Below are 19,610 nucleotides of genomic sequence, written 5' to 3' on the forward strand. Positions count from 1 at the left end.
GACGGACAGAAACATTATCTATAGCAATGTAACTAGCTTCCTATTGCTGCACGGCAATAGCAAAATCTAATATACTGCACCAAAAAGTCTTCTTAAGCCAATTCCTAAAGAAAATTAAACTCCATTCTTGAGAGGACAAAGTTGAGCACATTACTTCACCTTGCTGAGTACATTTAAGATATGAATGAAGACATTGGTGAGAGTGAGAAAAATATATAGTGCAGAAAACTGGACAACATCAAGAAGAAAGGACCAACGGCTGGATACTAATGAGATGTAGATGCTGAGTTGGATGTATTGAGTAATGGGAAAGGACACAAATCAGGAACTAGCACACCAACGGCTCAGTGAAGATTAAGACCATAAGACATAGGAGCAGAAGTAGGCCTTTCGGCCCATCCAAGTGTTCTCGTCCTCCAATAAGATCAAGATTGATCTGATGATAATCCTCAACTCTGCTTTCCCGCCTTAAACTCATAATCCTTGATTCTCTTACTGATTAAAAACCTATCCACCACAGCCGTGAACATACTTATGTCACAATCTCTACAGCCCTCTGCGGTAAACAGATTCACTACTCTTTGAAAGGAGAATCCTCCTCATCTCTGTCTTAAATGGACGACCCATTCCTCTGAGATTATGCACTCTGGTCCTAGACTCTCCCACAAGGGGAAATAACCTCAGCATCTACCCTGTCAAGCCCCTAGAGACTACCATATGTCTCAATAAGACTGTGGGATCGTCAAAGAAAGTAGCCTAGAAGAGATTGAAATGGAGATTGAATTGGGCTTGGTAATCCGTCGCAGGGAGAGAGAGAGAGAGGGAGAGAGGCAATGAAGTGAGGTGAGTGCTGGACACGGTACCACCAGGAAGAAGCCATACGCCCAGCTGGAAAAATGTAGTGGTGGGAGATTTAAACGCAACAGGAGTGGAAGAGGAATGGTTGACCAACAAAAGGGTGATCAATCAGCATTGTGACGACCCCGAGTAAAATGGGAGAAACCGAAATAAGGAGATGAAGGAGGAGGGGAACACCGCACAATCTAACCTGATCACAAGGTCGTGGGATTTCACCAGCGAGGAGAGTTTGTCTCCATCCTTCGTCATGTCCAGTGTTACTGGAGTGGTGTGGTTGTAGTTGGAAATCAGTTTTTCCAACTGGTCCTCCAGAGCTGATGCTGCAGAACAGATATCAAAATTGGCAAAATTGGCAAAAAATGGACATCGGTTTCACCTTTAGTTATCTATTTGATTTAAAGCCATTACATTAAAGTGAAAATATGCAACCTGGTACTCATGAGAATTCTCAGTCAAGTATTGTTTAGTTGCATGTCTTCCAATTATAAATTATGGAGCATAAAGGAGGCCCTTAAAATATAAGTTCTTGTACATGTTAAAACTCTTAATTTTGTCCAGAGTTGAAGCTGAATGGCCTGTCCTTGTTTCTATGTGCGTGGCAGCTGTGGCTCAATGAATCCCATCCCAGGGGTTTGATCACAATCTTAAGCTGACACTCCGGTGTAGTGCTGAATGAATGCTGCACTCTCAGAGGTGCTATCTTTTAGTGAGACCTTAAACTGAGGCCCTGTTGCGGCCCTCTCGCACTGAAGATCCTATAGCAATTCGGTGACATTCAAACTAGGAAATTGTGGAACTCCCTAACAGCACTGTGGATGTACAGATACCATATGGACAGCAGTGGCCTTCTCAAGAAGAATTAGGGATGGGCAATAAATGCTGGCCTTGCCAGTGATGTCCAATCCAATAAACAACTAAAACAGATGGCACCTCTATTAATGCCATTGGTAAATTTGAATACATGGCTTTCTACCCCATCAACCAAGTCATTTATAAAATATGTTGAATAGTTGATGGCCCAACAGGACACCGCTGGTTATATCCTGCCAATTAACGCCCTTGCCCATTATCCATGTTCTCAGTCTCCTGCCACAGCCAATTTCTGAACTCTTGTCAGAAATTTTCCTTCAATTCCAAGGGGCTCAACTTAAGCTAATAGCCTATTAGGGACTTTTTAATTAAATGCCTTCTGGAAGTTCACATTAAACATCCATAGACATTCTCCTGTCCACCATTTCAGCCAGCTCTTTGAATTGGGACACGGATGTCGCTGGCTGGACCAGCATTTATTGCCCATTCCAGATTGGTCAGGCATGATCTACCTTTTACAACCGCTGGTTCTCTCTGACCAGCTGAACATTTTCAAGGTGTTCAGTCAACCTCCTTAATTATAGACGCTTGTGAGCTCCTGATGGATATTTTCTCTGTTCTCATCTACTTTAAAACCATGGGGTGGAAACCTGGGGATTTATCGCTCTTTGGTTCCATTGTTTTGTTTTACAGGCAGAAGGAAGATGTCCGTGCGGTGTGTTTTTTCAATTAAACAAAAGCTTAGGGGACAATCACTCCCTGGTTATGCCCCATGACAATGCCTTGACCAATCAGAAACCAGTTTGAATTTGAACAAAGCTGGGTAGTTAACTGTTCCATGCTGTATTCTCCACATCAACATCTTCACCAATCTGAGTCTACTTTCCAACCAATCACTCTCTTTTCATACAGTACAAATTGTTGTTCCCTTGTTATGGCTGGTAAATTCTTCCAAGCTATCCTGATGAGTGCAGGATGAAAAGCTTTGACAGTATGTCTCTGTTTATGAGCAATATTTAAGTGCTGTACTACCACGCAATTATTTTGCTTTTGTTAATTTGGTGAGACCCTGATTCAGTATGTTTCCTTGGGATTTCCAACACGCTTATTTCTTCCTCTACTGTAAACACAGATACCAAGTAATTAGGCAATGTGCCAACCATTTCTTATTTTTCACTGACAATATTACCATCAGACATTATCAAGCAATCCACATTTATCCTGATCACCCAGTTTTTCCGAATATAATTGTAAATGTTGTGTGTGTTTATGTTGATATTTCTTTTGGTGCCCCCATTCTTTAACTCTTACAATCTTTGATGTTCTTTATTTTTACCATTTCCCAGGTTCAGTGCTGATTTTTGTATTTATTCCTTTAGTTTTGTTGTCCCTTACTTGTTGAGCTAGCTTTAGCTGTTTTTTTGGCAAGTTTCTTAGCCCTGAGGGGTAGCATTTAGTTCTCTATAATATTTCGTTATTTTTCAATTACTTCCCAAGGATCATAGAATCATAGAATTTACAGCGCAGAAGGAAGCCATTCGACTCATCGAGTCTGCACTGGTCCTTGGAAAGCGCACTCTACTTAAGCCCAGGTCTCAACCCTATCCCCATAACTCAGTAGACCCACCTATTCTTTAGGGCACCAGGGGCCAATTTATCATGGCCAATCCACCTAACCTGCACATCTTTGGACTGCGAGAGGAAACCGGAGCACCCAGAGGAAGCCCACACAGACACAGAGGGAAAGTGCAAACTCCACACAGTCACCCCAGGCTGGAATTGAACCTGCGACACTGGAACTGTGAGGCAACAGTGTGAACCACTGTGCCACCATACCGCCCCTGGGATCTCCTGTCATCTTACCCATGCCATTGGCAGATATACCCAGCTTACCGTGAACAACTTTTCCTCTCACCACAGTGAAGTCAGTCTTCCCTACATCTATCAAGTTGGCAGCTCTTTTGGATTTCTCCCTTCAAGGACTATGTCAAACTCCTGGCTATTCAAGTAGTTTCAACATGACTATAATAGTTTAATTGAACTATTTACCAGCTCCAACAGGGAGTGTTCAATGAGGGAGTTTTTCAAAGTTTCATGCTGCCCTGTTGCTCCTGGATTGTGTTTGGTAGATTGATAGGAGCAATTTTCTTCTATACTTCTTCATTTTTGAATTTTAAAATACAGGATATAATTCGGGTGCAAACAGAATTGTGTAAAGGAAGTATTGGTGAGAATATTTATGCAATATCACCCACCATTTCCAGTTAATCCAAAAAAGTGAGGTGTCGTGCCCAGTACTGGCATGAAGATCTGTTAAGATGGCTGCAGCATACCATGTGACTTTTGGAACTGTAGGCAGTGGCGTCTGCGATCAATACCTTAGTATCTATGGACCTGAGGGAAGGAATCTCATAGCTACTTGTGAAATCCATACATCTCATTTTTTAAGGATGGACAATGGGATTTGCAGACAATCGATCCCCATATTTCATCAGGGACAAAAGGGACCTCAAAACTGAAAGGATGTTAGATGAATCAACCTTTCTTTGTATTGTGTTGACCCTTCATCCAAACATAGAGACCTTGGCTACCTCAAACTCTCCAGGAGTGAAAAGTCACATGTTTATCAGCCTAACACACTACCTTATTTGGAAAAGACTGGACTTACAGCCAGCCACATGGATGAGATAGCCATGTTTGTTAACTGCTTTTTATTCATGATGTGGAGATGCCGGCATAGGGGTAACCCCAGGTTAAAGAGGTGTGAATTGTCTCAAGCCCATCTGTCAAATTTATTTAGTTTAGAGATTTGTGCAGGAATAAAAGATTAATCGTGGTGTCCCGGTTGACCGGGACCTGGGATTCATGTCGCATTACATTCATCCCCCACCATCTGGCCTGGGCTTGCAAAATCCTACCAACTGTTCTGGCTTGAGACAATTCACACCTCTTTAACCTGGGGTTACCACTATCTCTGGATCTGTAATGACTTAATCACCTGCTAACGCTCGCATTCTAAGCATTGTCTGGCATCTTTGAATTTGTCTATATAGATGTTTCTGGAACATACCTCTTCATTCACCCGAGGAAGGAGCAGTGCTCCGAAAGCTAGTGTTTGAAACAAACATGTTGGACTTTAACCTGGTGTTGTAAGGCTTCTTACTGTGCTTTTTATTCAACCTGCTCGGTTGAATAAACTTGGTTTGTTCTCACTGGAATAACGGAGGCTGAGGGGCGACCTGATAGAGGTCTACAAAGTTATGAGGGGCATAGACAGAGTGGATCGTCAGAGGCTTTTCCCCAGGGTAGAGGGGTCAATTACTAGGGGGCATAGGTTTAAGGTGCGAGGGGCAAGTTTTTTTACACAGAGGGTAGTGGGTGCCTGGAACTCGCTGCCGGAGGAGGTGGTGGAAGCAGGGACGATAGTGACATTTAAGGGGCATCTTGATAAATACATCAATAGGATGGAAATAGAGGGATACGGACCCAGGAAGTGTAGAAGATTGTAGTTTAGTCGGGCAGCATTGTCGGCACGGGCTTGGAGGGCTGAAGGGCCTGTTCCTGTGCTGTACTTTTCTTTGTCCTTTGTTCTAGAAACTTTCTGAGACAGGAAAATAAGAAAGCCATGGAACCAGCTGCACTCAACTAAATAACCAAGATAATAACAGCAATACCCTGAAAGTATTGGGGTTATATAAATTGGGACAACCATTCTGAGGGAAAAAATAAACACATCTCACATAAAAAAATACATTACTCATGGGGAGTAAGAGAACACATAAATTTTGTCTGTGACAAAAGACGGGTGAACATTTCAGGAATGATTCCACAGAGTTGCTAAATGCAGTCACAACGCTGTCGAACAATGACACGCAAAACAGTCAGTATTTTAGGTAATGAATGACTTGCTGTGAATTTCCAGAATTTTCAATTGCTGTTTCAGTTTACCCGAGAGTTCACCAATATTTTTTTTATTTCACATTCATTGGGCCGGCAGGGTGGTGCAGTGGTTAGCATTGTTGCCTTATGGTGCCGAGGACCCGGGTTCAATTCCGGCCCGTGTCACTGACTGTGTTTGCGTGGGTCTCACCCCCACAACCCAAAGCTGTCCAGGGCAGGGGGATTGGCCTCACTAAATTACCCCTTAATTGGAACCTTTTTAAAAATGAATTGGAAATTGTAAACGCTAATCTGTAAACAGTCTCAAAATTACTCCCTCTGCTCCAATCTTTTTGCGCCCATTTACAATCTCAACAGAAGCATCAATCAGAAGCAATCTTTTTGAACTCATTCCCAAGGTCACAGTTTGCTAGACCAACATGGTGACTAAAATAAAAACTCAATAAAAGCAATCTTTAAGGTATAAATGGTTACTTACCGACAGTCACCTCAATGTCAGTGTCCCTGGTGATATAGTCCAAGACTGGTCCCGAAACATAACCAGATCCAAGTAACAACACGCGGCCTTTTGCACTCATGCTCCTAATTTGAGCAGACTCCCTAAAAAAAACCATTCGGCATTTTAGATGAAGGCAGTCTGCCAAATGACACAATTCTAACAATTCCATTAGAGACAAAATGCATGCGAGAAAATAGCCCCAGTTATTCAAATTTAATTTCAAAAGTTAACTGAAACCTGCAGCGCCAAACAAAATTCCAAAAATTATATGGACATATTACAGTCCATATCCTGGAATGTTAACAGAGCAAGTTATGCATGTGAACAGCCAATGCTGTATGCAACTCCAGAAAGTACTTGAGATTCTCAGATGTAAGTCAGCCTGATTGACATCAGTCTGGTGGTGAGCACTCCAGAGCAGGATAAAGGAGCAGCAGCATGTTGGTCGATCCCCATCCAAATGATGGTGAGTGACTGGAGGTCAATCCTGGTGGTCTTTGTACAAGGGTGGGGCTCTTAGGGTTGGGATGGGGGGGGGGGATTGTGGTTTGTAGCTTCAGGGGGCTGGAAATCCTGCTCCTCCTGGCCCACCAGCATTGCCACAAAGACACTTACCTTCCCCCGGAGGCAGACCTCACTTCCCCCCGGAGGCAGACCTCACTTCCCTTCAGCTGACTGGTTTCTCAGTCCCAGGGCCTCTGGACCCCCATTACAATAGTTAAATTGCTAACCCACCTCCTAGCAGCAGGCTGTCCGTTACTCTTCCTGTGGCCTCTGACAACTCACAACTGGTCACGTTGGAGGCGAGATTCAGAATCTTAGAATATTAACATTTACACCATCCTTTTATAGGTATTAAAATACCGATGTTTCATTGTTAAAGTTTACAGTTTCAAAAGCAGCTAAGCAATTCATTAACCTGTCAGTGAACCATGTACTATTTCAGCTGACACAACAAACCTGTAACAAAACAGTGTAAAGGATTCAAAGAACAATGGGATTAAGAGGTCAAGAAACCTCTTTGTGGAAGTCTCCTTCTGCTCAGACAAGATCATGATGTTAAAAGTGGAATTAGGAGATGAATTAACATCACTGCGCAAGGGATTACAAATCTGGGGTGAAATTCTCCGATCCCCCGCAGGATCGGAGAATCGTCTGGTGCCGGAGTAAATCCCACCCCCGCTGTGGCCATAATTCTCCGCCACCTGGGAACTGGCGGGGGCGGGAATCACGCCCCGCCGATCGGCGAGGCCCCTGCGGCGATTCTCCGGCCCGCGATGGGCCGAAGTCCCTCCGCTGGGAGGCCTCTCCCGCCGCCGTGGTTTGATCCACCTCTGGTGGCAGCGGGATCGGTGGTGCGAGCGGGCCCCCGGGATCCTGGGGGGGCGTGGGGCAATTGGACCCTGGGGGGTGCCCCCACGGTGGCCAGGTCCGCGATCGGAGCCCACCGATCGGCGGGCGGGCCTGTGCCGTGGGGGCACTATTTTTCTTCCGCCACCGCCACGGCCTCCACCATGGCGGAGGCGGAAGAGAGTCCCCCAGCGCGCATGCGCCGGTGTGTCAGCTGCCGCTGACGTCACCACCAGTCTCTCCGGAACCCCTCAGTGCAGGGAGAGACTGGAACACACATTTTTAAATGGAGTCCTGATCTCTTGAGCCCCCAATGCAACCCTTCAAGCCCCAACTCACATATAAGGGAGTTCCCCATCCCTCCACACCCTCCATCACCCCCCCCCCCCCCCCCCCCCCCCCCCGCACTTCCCCACACCCACACAGGACACCCCTGGCCCAATCCCCGCTGTGTGTAAAAGTCCAGGTTGGCAGAGCCACCTGGGCACCTTGACAGTGCCAAACTGGCACCCAGGTGGCAGTGCCAGAGTGTCAGTGCCAGGGTGCTATCCTACCCAGAGGGCAAGCACATGGGGACCTCCAGCCCCCTGGGAGCCTCTCACGAGTGTCATTTATCTGGTCCTGTTTGTGGAGACCAGCACTGAATTGCGCTCACCCGAGATCTCCAAGACGAGGGAGTTAGATCCCATGCCTTAGTTAGATCTCATATTTACTCTAATATGCAGATTTGCCAGAAAGTGATCCTGCCCACAATGAGCGGAATTCACATCGCGAAGTCTCGAGAGATCGCGTTGGATCTCACGATGCGTGGGGAGCAGGGTAGGTCCCGGAAGTGAGATCTCCTGTCATATACCGGCTGCACAATGCTGCTTTTGGGCATAATGCGATCGGTAGATCGTGCCCGACATGTTTGTCTCTTGGTGATGGTAAACTTGTCCCACATTACATGAGCAGAAGAAAGGGACTTATGTGAGAAACATGCCCACTAATGATGGGGAGGCCAGTAGGCTTGTTAATGAGTCCTTAAAATCCCAATTTAATAGTGGCTCAGTGATTAAACAAGCCTCAAACAGGTCATCCCAGCCTCCAGATAGCCACCCACTTCACCAGTAACCTCTCTGTGATGCCCATTCCACCACTTTCCATTATCTCCAGGGTTCCAGCAATGATTCCGGGTGAAGGCCATCAATAGTGGCCACTCCCAGAAGTGCTACTGGAACTGGAGAGCTGCCAGCCTCCGACTACCCAGCAGCTTATTTATTTATTTTATTAATTTGCGGGATGTGGGCGTCGCTGGTTAGACCAGCATTTATTGCCCATCCCTAGTTGTCCTTCAGAAGGTGGTGGTGAGTTGCCTTCTTCAACCGTTACAGTTCCTGAGGTGTAGGTACAACCACTCTGCTAGTCGGAAGGGAGTTCCAGGATTTTGACCCAGCAACTTTGTATATTTCCAAGTTGGTTTGGTGAGTTACTTGGAGGGGAACCTCCATGTGGTGGGGCCCCCAGGTATCTGCTGCTCTGGTCCTTCTAGATGGTAGTGGTCGTGGGTTTAGATAGTGCTGCCTTAAAGGAACCTTAATGAGTTACTGCAGTGCATCTTGTAGATGGTAAACATGACTACCACTGTTCGTCAGTGGTGAAGGGTTTGAATGTCTGTGGAAAGGGGCTGCTTTGCCCTGTATGGTGTTGAGCTTCTCGAGTGCTGTTGGAGCTGCACTCATCCAGGCAAGTGGAGAGTATTCCATTACACTTCTGGCTGTGCCTTGTAGATGGCAAGTTTTGGGTGGTCAGTGGTGAGTTATGCACCGTAGGATTCCTAACCATTGACCTGCTCTGGTAGCCACAGTATTAACATGGCTATTCCTGTTGAGTTTCTGATTTATGCCTTACTGGGCACTTAATTTGATGTGCGTGCCTGCTTATCTGACTATTGCGTGAGGCCTCCCATTAAAAAGCTACAAGGGTACCAATTGGTTCTGCAACCAGTTGGCAGGATTCCTCTTGGCAAAGGCTAAATTCTGCCCTATGTTTCATTCCAGCGCTGCCATTGAAATGTGTCAAATATGGGGAAACATCATGGGAGCAAAACTCCTGAAATTTGAGAACGAACTCCCAACAGGTGAAATTTCCAGAAAAGAGGAAAATTTTTCAAAATTACATCCTAAATGCCAAAGCTATTTTCGAAGTCGCTTAACAAAACCTGACAGGCCACTAAAAGGTTATCACACAATTTGTTGCTGAAATGTTAAAATAAGTAGTGGAAATGCACAACAAGCCATATGACCCTCTCACAGAGTTCACATGATGGGTCGCTTTCTCTAACATATACCTACCATCATCTCTTTCAGACACTTTGGGCTGGATTTTCATTTTCTGTTGAAGAGGGGTGAAAATGGCGTCCACGATCAAATTCTGAGCTTTCCGACTCATTTTCCGGGATTTCTGATTTTCAGCAGTGCCATTTAAAGGCTCAAGGCACGGGCCTGCACAGCCAACTTGGCCGGCTCTATTGTGGGGATAAACATGCCCTAGTCTTCCACAATTTCCATGAATTCAGGCCAACTTTTCAAAGAGTTGTGGTTCAAGGTACCTCGGAGGTAGCGTGTACCACAGTCTGGGTGAGGGAGCCTTTTGAAAGGCAGGTTCAAATGGTATTACTCATGCACCCCCCCCCCCCCCCCCCCCCCCCCGCCCACCTCCATGCCAAGCTATGCTATCCCCAACCACAGAATACATATTGAGGCTTGGCTGAGAGCCCAGACTTCCAGTAAGAGTGCTGAAACATCTGCCCCTCGGGGAAGACATTTCTTGATTGACAGCTTTGGCTCAAGATAAAGAGGTTTCAAGTGCTTGAAGTTTCTGTTTTGATACCTTAAAGAGCCTGGATGATTGACACTTTTATTGGACTGCAGCAAAAGCAATTTTTACGTGACTGATTTTTTAAAAAACACTTTTAATGCATCCAAAAGTCCTATACAGAGTGTAGTCGGTGAATGGGCATGGAAGTGCCATAGCTTGTCAAGGAGGGTATAAAGGGGCCATGAGAGGTGATGGGTAGAAGGCATGAGATGTATGGATGGGACATGGGGGGCATTTGAGATTGTGATGGATAAGGGCTAGTGAGCTTCACAGTTTTTAATCATAGCTGTGATGAAGGTGAGCCTTTTAACCAGCTTGCCTTGGTATTGTGCAGGCCCAGTATTGTGCAGGCCCAGTGGTTGATTCCAAATTCTTTCCAGGGTCAGCGAGCCTAACTCTTGTTATCACCCATCCGCCCTAAACAAAAATCCCACCTTGTGTGGGCCCTTTCTCCCGAGGTGAGCATGGGAAAATTTCCTGCTTCAATGGTAAAAATCCAGCGCCATGTAGTCCCAGAAATTTTAAATCTATTTTTATTTTTCTATTATTGTGTGACCACAATATCGGGTGGGATTCTCCCAACGGGCAGCTAAGTGCCAACGCCGGAGTAAAAACAGGAGTGTTTTATTCCGGCATCGGCATATTCTGTGGCCCACATGGGGCTAGGACGGCACTGGAGCGGCGGAGGCTGCCAATCCCGGCCTGAACCCGGTGCCGCGGGGTCCACGCATGCGCAGTTGGGCCGGCGCCAACTAGCACATGCATAGTGGCCTTCTTCCCTGCGGCAGCCCCGATGCCAAATGGCGCAGGGCTACAGGAGCCAGCGCGGAGGAAAGGAGGCCAGGGGTCAGAGAGGGCGGCCTGCCGACTGGTAGGCCCCGATCGCGGACCAGGCCCCTACGGTGCCCCCCCCCCCCCCCGGGCTGGACCCCACTCCCTCACCTGCCCCCCCACAGGCCGCCCCCGGATCCTTCAACGGTGAGGTCCCGCTGGCTCAGAGGATGTTAGAATGGCGCCAGCGGGACTCGGCTTTTTGCTGATGGCCACTCGGCCCATTCGGGCTGGAGAATTGGCGCGCTGGCCCGGAGTCGGCATCGACCCCGACTGTCAGCGCACTGCGGAGAATTGCGTCCCAGCGTCAGGGCAGCGTGGCACGATCCGCGCGGCACCGCGCCGATTCTCCGACCGGCGGGGTGTTGGAGAATTCCGCTCATCATTCCTTCCTGTGTTTAGTCAATTCCGGTATGCATCAGATAAACTGAAGACTTTGGTCAAATCCATGTACCTGATGTTCTTGTGGTTTTGACTATGTGCTTCAGGAGTCTCCCCTACTTTCCAATGGTAATAAGCTGATGTACCAGAGCTGTCATAGGGCAGGACTCTCTGTGGAATAGGCAGACCCTCAACATATAAATATTTGAGAAAACATTTGGATTAATGAGGTTTTAAAATGTCTTCCCTATCCACACTCTTAGAACAGCTAACATTAAGGATAACAAAATAAAAATATTGCTCAACATCAGAAAGTTAGGGCGGCACGGTGGCGCAGTGGTTAGCACTGCTGCCTCGTGGCACTGAGGACTCGGGTTCCAACCCGGCTCCGGGTCATTGTCCGTGTGGAGTTTGCACATTCTCCCCGTGTCTGCGTGGGTCTCACCCACAATCCAAAAATATGTGCAGGCTGGGTAAATTGACCACACTAAATTTCTCCTTATTTGGAAAAAAAGAATTGGTTGCTCCAAATTTTTTTTTAAAAGAAAATCAAAACTTATGTTTGTAGCATGAATAAATGTTTCACATTCAAATGTTTTTACGCTGAATCCGAAATTAGATATCTGACCAAATTTTCATTTGTGGTGTAACAAGCAGATTGTCAATCTTATTGCGGGACACATGTTGCATAGAATCATTTGGAAGTTAAATGGGTTAAGTATCTTTACACTGAAAATTATATCCCTGCTTTCCCCAACCATGGAATGATTGCAATCCCATCCTTGATGCGTACTTTCCTCAGTGACAATCTATCGCCGCTTGTTGGAATGGAAACCGCAGAAAAGAAGTGGCAGAGGAGGGAAGAAGGAAAAGAGGATGAATGTTCAGCAAGAGCAATGGAAGCTCCCGCAAGACTCACTGGGTCATGTTGAAAATGAAAGGTTTCTGCTGAGGTGGCTCCTCTCACTCAGTGCAGAGGCTAAGAAGTTACAAATTAGCCCAGGACCCTTGTTGCTAACCAGTCACCCTTGCTGGAAATGGACATGTTGTGGATGATGCGATTCTGCCCCATTCCTCCCCAGTTGAATGAGCACTGGCACGGAGTCCTTGGATCAGGTCCATCCACACAGTCATACACTTTAGTGCGGGGGAGGGGGGAAGCAATGCTAAACTTTAAAATCGGCCTGACGTGAAATATTTTCCTTGCACTGAAATACCACAAAATTCTCCCCGAGGTACCAGGTGCCACCCAGCAAAGCAGAGTGCAGCATTGTAACAACTTACATTTACACGGGTGTTCATAACGTACAGAGCATTTACCACAATACAGCAGACAGTTGAGGCCAGAGTAGCTTACCTGTTCGCTCTTAACTTCTGAATATATTTGAATTTAGGAGTCAGTGAACCATTGGATGCGATTACAGCCTAGGAATGATCAAGTTGAAATACAATCGTACATTACGTATGATGGGACTTCCAGCAGACAATAAAATGCATTAAAAAAAAGGGCAAAATTGCACTTACATTCCGGATAATTGGAGTGAAACCGTTCTCCTTTTCAAGGGGTTGCTTGGCATCAGAGGTCAACTGTAGGAATTGGAAATCAGACACAGTCCTTTTAGAAATGTCAAAAATTTAGGGATTTTTCAAAACTCAGTGTCTAAAGGGACATTGTTTTCATAGGTACCCTCATTCAATTGTAAACATTACCTTTATGTAGATTGGTCAGCAACACAAAACACAAGATACTCAGCTGATTGGACACCATACATTACAGATTAACGTTCCTCTTCATAGGCCCAAAACTCTGAAGACATTTTAACCAGTCCCTGAAAATGCTGGAAATAATCAACAGGACTACAAGCTTGAGTGCAGAAAGAAACGTGTCTTGTTTCAGGTCAGTGGCCCTTTGTCAAAACTGGGGAGTTCCATTTCAACAAGCTGACCTAACGATATAATTGTTTTACAGCAGGGCAAGTAGGAGTAATGGGGAGGTAGGAGTAATGTGGAGGAAAGAATAATTGGGGAAGTTTGTGATTTGATGGAAGGAAGGAGAAATTTAATGCAAAAGGTAATGAGAGCAAAAGATTGTTGAACTCCATGTTGATTCAAGGCTGTAAAGCACGGAATTGAAATACGAGATTCTACTCCTTGAGGTCACGTTGACCTTCACTGGAGTTTTGGAGGAACTGAAGAAGTGAAACCAGTGTGGGAGTGGAGTAGGTAATTAACTGACATGTGACTGGAAGCTCGGGGCCACACACTTGTGAACTGAATGGAGGTGTTCCACAAACGAATCACCGAGCTTGTGACTACCACCAAACTCACCTTGCCCTCCCTCCGTGTTTCAGCATCCTGAAGTGAATATTCCCTCTGTAACACTCCGGTTCTCCCATCAAATCACCCCAACAACTCACCTCCTCCCTTTCCCAAATACGTGTAGACTGGTTTCCAGAGAATTAAGTGTCCATGACATTCATATAAGTATAGCAGGCGATTTTTGATCACGCTGAAAGTTTCATGGGAAATTTCATTTCATTTTAAGCTGCCTAAAAAAGTGTTTATAGAATATTGCTTTTGGTTTGTTTGTTATAGTAAAAGTCTTAAAACTTGCAATCTTATGTGATCCTTTCAGCCGGCCACTGGAATACACAGTCTTTTAAAGCTTGTTGATCTACACGGAGATATGTCAATCATTTTGACTAGTTTACTTCAAATAGTTCCAATCAAAAGTATTTTCAACATCCAAGGAATATCTTGGATGCATATCTGCAGTAAGACCTCTCCAAACACTTAATAAGTGACAAAGCAGAACAACTGACCCAAGACTAGGGTGGTTAAAACTCATGTCTGACAACAAAGTGAGGAATTAGAATGGGGGACGGGAAACCAAACAATGCAATGAGTTAAATCCTTCGCCGAATCCACCCTTACCACCATGCATCTTACCATCTCCCACAAATATGGGCAAAGTTTATCACCAAAATATTCAGTAGCCTCAATCGGGAGCTGTGCAGGAAGGTTGTCAATTGAGCACATCAAGATGCCGTTGCCTTCTAAGCTGCAAGTACAGAAAATTACACATAATTACACACACTGTGGTAAGGCTATGTTTACTGTGGGGAAAAATCCATCTTCAAAGAGTGTCTGCATTTCAGAACTGATTTTCCAAAGTCATCTTGATGTGGCTTCCCAAGGGCATAAACCTGGAAATAATAGGTTCACTTGGCACCATTTTTCATTCACCAACTTCAAATAGATTGATGCTGTGACCTTTGTCATCCCACCATTGGCGGCTGTGCCTTCAACTGCCTCAATCCCAAGCTCTGGAATTCTCTCCCTAAATCTCTCTGCCAATCCAGCACTGTCTCTCTCCTTTGACATGTTCATTAAAACCTATTCCTTTGACAAAGCTTTTAGTCACCTTCCCGAAAGTCCCTTCCCTCGTCTTGGTATTAATTTTTCTGCCTGATTATGTTTCCTATGATGTGCCTTTGATGTTTTTACAAAATTAAAGCCACTATATAAATGCGAGATGTATTTGTTGTTATATGTACCCATTGTGTCAGGCACAAATAAATACTATAAGTTCTCACATGTACAATACGCATTCTCACTTGCGTACAGGTGCATTAAAACAGGAATGCTATCGTTATTTGATTTAAAGGTTAAAGATTTTTTTTAATGGAAGCCCTATGTGTAAAACTTTCCATCCATTTTATCGGTGTCAATGCGTAGGTCATGGCTCAGGATTGCATGTCCTAAAATTGTGGCTTAAGCCCTACCCCAGAGACTTGAGCAGAAAAATCTAGGCTCACAATCCAGGGCAGTACGGAGAGAATGCTGCGCTGTTGAAGGTGCAGTTTCTTGGAATAAGATGTTACACAGAAGGCCTTGTTGCCAATTCAGGTGGCGCAAAAGATTCCATGGGACTACTTTGAGGAGAAACAGCCGGGGGGGGGGGGGTTATCCCAGGTATCCAGGACAATATTTCTCCTCCAGTCAACATTGTAAAAACTTTATTATCATATTACTGTTTGCGGCAGTGGCAAATGGCTTTGGATAGTTACTTGAAACAACTGATTTGATGCTGCATCAAGCTCCTGGATACTGTAATTGTCGTGAATCCTACCTGTCATGGATAACTTGTTGCTCTGCATCATACATACAAAACGGCATTTCAATGGATGTGCATTCAGTCATAAACTCAATGGAGCCACCAGTATCAGCAGAAATGTCACAGATTGCCAAAAATCTAGGAGAGAGAGGCACAGTATGGCAACTCATGTTATAGAACACTCACATACAAAAAGGGAACATACATTTTTATGGAGTTGCTTCATAATTGTATTGCATGTACAAAGAAAATAAGTCAACGTGTTGAGGCTCTTGTACAGCTGATAACTTCATGCTTTTGTGATCAGAGGTACTTGACAGAATCTCTTGGACTAATGGGAGTCCCAGAGATTTCAACAGTTCTGTCTTTGGTGAAAGGGGTCTCAAAGAGTTGGGCTACTGTTTTGGTGTTTCGATCAAATGGAAGAAAATCCTGAATGGATTATGGCCACAGTCCAATTGGCTCTGCTCATCCCTCCCCTCACCTCCCTAAGGAGTCAGGGAATTTGGGAAGAATGTCCGGGGTTGCATAGGCCTCCAAAAAAGCATTAACACATCATGCCCATTATGGGCAGCACGGTAGCATTGTGGATAGCACAATCGCTTCACAGCTCCAGGGTCCCAGGTTCGATTCCGGCTTGGGTCACTGTCTGTGCGGAGTCTGCACATCCTCCTCGTGTGTGCGTGGGTTTCCTCCAGGTGCTCCGGTTTCCTCCCACAGTCCAAAGATGTGCAGGTTAGGTGGATTGGCCATGATAAATTTCCCATAGTGTCCAAAATTGCCCTTAGTGTTGGGTGGGGTTACTGGGTTGTGGGGATAGGGTGGAGGTGTTAACCTTGGGTAGGGTGCTCTTTCCAGGAGCCGGTGCAGACTCGATGGGCCGAATGGCCTCCTTCTGCCTTGTAAATTCTACGTCTATGTATGTATCCTACATCTGCCGGTGTGTGGTGGAAAGGGAGGAGCTTTTTCTCTTGATCAGTCCAATTGGTACAAACGTTTAGGAATTCTTGAGTCTCCTAGCCTTTCCGATGGCCTTCACCCTTGACAATGATCAAAGCCAGGGGAATTTGCAGGGTGTGGCTCCCTAAGCATTATTTTAGTGATGCTCTTACGATCTGAAGGCAGCGATGAGGGAATGATACTGAAATCTTACCACATGGAATTGTAAATTAATACAATCTCTGTGGCCTACAAATTACAATTCGCCTACTCAGTTGCCTACAAATTACTGTTCGCCTACTCGGCTTCCAACATCTTGTGCTGGATTCTCTGCCCCGCTGCACCACATTACCGTTTCACCTCGCCGACCGGTAAATGGGGTTTCCCATTGTGGAGCAGCCCCACGCCGTCGGGAAACCGCCGGGCTCCTGGCAAAAAGGAGCATCCCGCTGGCAGAGAATCCAGCCCATTGGCCCTTGAATTACTATTTAAATACAGACATTGGTTAAAATGCCCATTAAAATTGTCCCCAGAGGAATATGTTAAAAATCTGTATGCTCATGTCACAGCCCTTAAAATACCGCTGTTCCAGACTTCCGGGGGTGGCAATGAAGGGGTAAGTCGCACATTTGGTGGCTCCCGCTCGGGGCATACTTTTGGACCTTTTCCCCTGATTTTCCACCGGACTTGAATTGTACAACTGATGAAAGAGGCAATTGTGTACTGAATTCCCACATCGGTACATGGAGAGGAGGACTAGAAGTGCTCGTAAAGGCAGAAACAGAAAGACAGAGAAGACTTGGGCTGAAGCTGCAGCGGGAGACAGCATGGCGGAGGACCGGACCTCTGGTTTGTCGACCCAGCGGTCAACGGAGCAGCTGATGCAAGTTATTCGGGAAGGCTTTGCTAAGCAGAAAGGGACTGCTTGGACCCGATAAAAGAGTCGATTGAGCAGTTGGAGCTTAGATTGGACGCCCAGGATCGGGCGATCCAGAAGGTAGAGAAGGTGCTGGCTGAGCAGGAGGAACATCAGACTGCGGTGGAGTTGGAGGTGGGGATGCTGAGAGACCAGCAGAAGAAGCTCCTGGAGAAGGTTGAGGACCTAGAGACCTAGGTCCTGCCAGCAGAACTTGAGAATCGTGGGGCTCCCGGAGGGGTCCAAAGGAGCGGACACTTGGGCAGACATCGCAGACATGTTTAAGAAGATGCTCAGCGATGGGGCATTCTCCCGGACCTTGGAGGTGGACAGGGCTCACCGAGAACTCGCGAGGAAGCCGCGAATGGGGGACCCCCCGCCCCACCGAGGGTAATGGTGGTAAGATTCCACAGGTACTTAGATAAGGAGCGCATTCTACAGTGGGCCAAGCAGACACGGAGCTGTAAGTGGGACAATAGTATCCTGCGGGTCTACCAAGACCGGAGTGTGGAGTTGGCCAGGAGAGGAGCAGGCTTCAACCAGATTAGGTCGAACCTTTTTAACAAAAAGTTGAAGTTCGGGCTATTGTATCCGGCACGTCTCTGGGTCACGCACGAGGAACAGCACCTTTATTTTGAGTCGCCTGAGGACACGCTGGACTTCGCGAAAAGGAAAGGACTGGTGGTGGGCTGAGATCTTTTAAACTTTGCTGCAACGTTCATGCTTTTTGTTTTTCTGTTCTTTTAAAAAAAGTTTCTTGTTTTTCGTTTTGTGGAAGCTGTTTGCAATGCCTTTTGCATTGATTTGGGACCAGCTGTAGAGCTGAGCGAGTTGAGGTTTTCATTTGCACTGTTGTGGTATGGAGGTGTGCCTGTTTAGATCTTGGTGTTTTTCTGTCGGGCAATTGTGTGGAGATTTTTTGATGTTGGAGTATGTTTGTATGAGCGGGGGGCTGGGGAGGGGGGGGGGGGGGGAACAATAGGTGGGAGACTATCCGGTGCCAGGGATGGGGGCCACCAAACTAGCTGGGCGGGTTAGCTCACGGAAGCGCAGTGGGGGTGGTGCAGATGTTCGGTTTAGTTGGATGTGGGGCTTGAACTAAGGGACAGAGAGGTTGCTGGAGGAGAAGTTTGGGTTGGCGAGGGGAAATGAATTCAGGTACCTGCAGGTGCGGGACTTCCTACGTAAACAGGGGTCAACCTTCCTACTCCTACCGCTCAGGGGGATTCAGGACAGGGTCGTTTCCAGAGGGTGGGTAGGAGAAGGGAGCGTCTCTGACATTTACAAGGAACTTATAGGGTTGGAGGAGACGCAGACTGAGGAGCTGAAGCGCAAGTGGGAGGGGGGGCTGGGAGGAGAGATAGAGGATGGTCTATGGGCGGGCTCGTTGAGTGGAGTCTATGCGTCCGCAACATGTGCCAGGGTCAGCGTGATACAATTTAAGGTCGTTCATCGGGCTCACATGACAGTGGCCCGGATGAGCAGATTCTTTGGGATGGAAGACAGGTGTGCAAAATGTGCGGGAAGACTAGCGAACCATGACCACATGTTCTGGGCGTGTCCGAAGTTTAGGGGATTTTGGCAGGGATTTGCTGACTCATGTCCACGGTGTTAAAAATAAGGGTGGCACTGAGACCAGGGGTGCCGATTTTTTGAGTGTCGGAAGACCTGGGAATCCAGGAGGAGAAAGAGGCAGACGGTCTGGCCTTTGCTTCCCTGGTAGCCCGGAGACGGATACTATTAGTTTGGAGGGACTCAAAGCCCCCGAAGTCGGAGACCTGGCTATCGGACATGGCTAGCTGTCTCTGTTTGGAGAAAAACAAGTTCGCCTTGAGAGGGTCACTGTTAGGGTTCGCCCGGAGGTGGCAACCGTTCGTCGACTTCTTCGTGGAAAACTAATCATCAGCAGAAGGGGGGGGGGGGGAAGGGGGGGGGGGGGGGTTAGTTTAACTTAGAATAGGGGGTTAATAAAGGTGGGACCTGTAAGGGAGGGAGATGGCTTTTGCACTATGTTTATTGTTAATTGTTTATTTTGCAGTTGCTATAATACAAAATATACCTCAATACAATGTTTTAAAATAAATACCGCTGTTCCCTATCACTATACCAGGAGTGTCAAACAATTGGTTTCCGTGGATTGCAAATATGTA

The 19,610-nt window shown here is 46.4% G+C and overlaps 1 protein-coding gene across 3 annotated transcripts in view; it reads right to left on the bottom strand.

The window, feature by feature from the left end:
• Positions 1-19,610, bottom strand: part of aass (aminoadipate-semialdehyde synthase) — a 98,597-nt gene that overhangs the window by 29,429 nt on the left and 49,558 nt on the right. For all 3 annotated transcript variants that reach the window (XM_038780090.1, XM_038780091.1, XM_038780092.1), the window contains 6 exons: positions 15,621-15,743; positions 14,438-14,549; positions 13,013-13,075; positions 12,846-12,913; positions 6,047-6,168; positions 1,049-1,178 (listed from right to left, as the gene is read on the bottom strand). In XM_038780090.1, coding sequence (XP_038636018.1) covers positions 1,049-1,178; positions 6,047-6,168; positions 12,846-12,913; positions 13,013-13,075; positions 14,438-14,549; positions 15,621-15,743 — 618 coding nt within the window. The remainder of the gene's footprint in view (positions 1-1,048; positions 1,179-6,046; positions 6,169-12,845; positions 12,914-13,012; positions 13,076-14,437; positions 14,550-15,620; positions 15,744-19,610) is intronic.

Source organism: Scyliorhinus canicula, chromosome 20, assembly GCF_902713615.1.
Source record: "Scyliorhinus canicula chromosome 20, sScyCan1.1, whole genome shotgun sequence".
Lineage (NCBI taxonomy): Eukaryota > Metazoa > Chordata > Chondrichthyes > Carcharhiniformes > Scyliorhinidae > Scyliorhinus > Scyliorhinus canicula.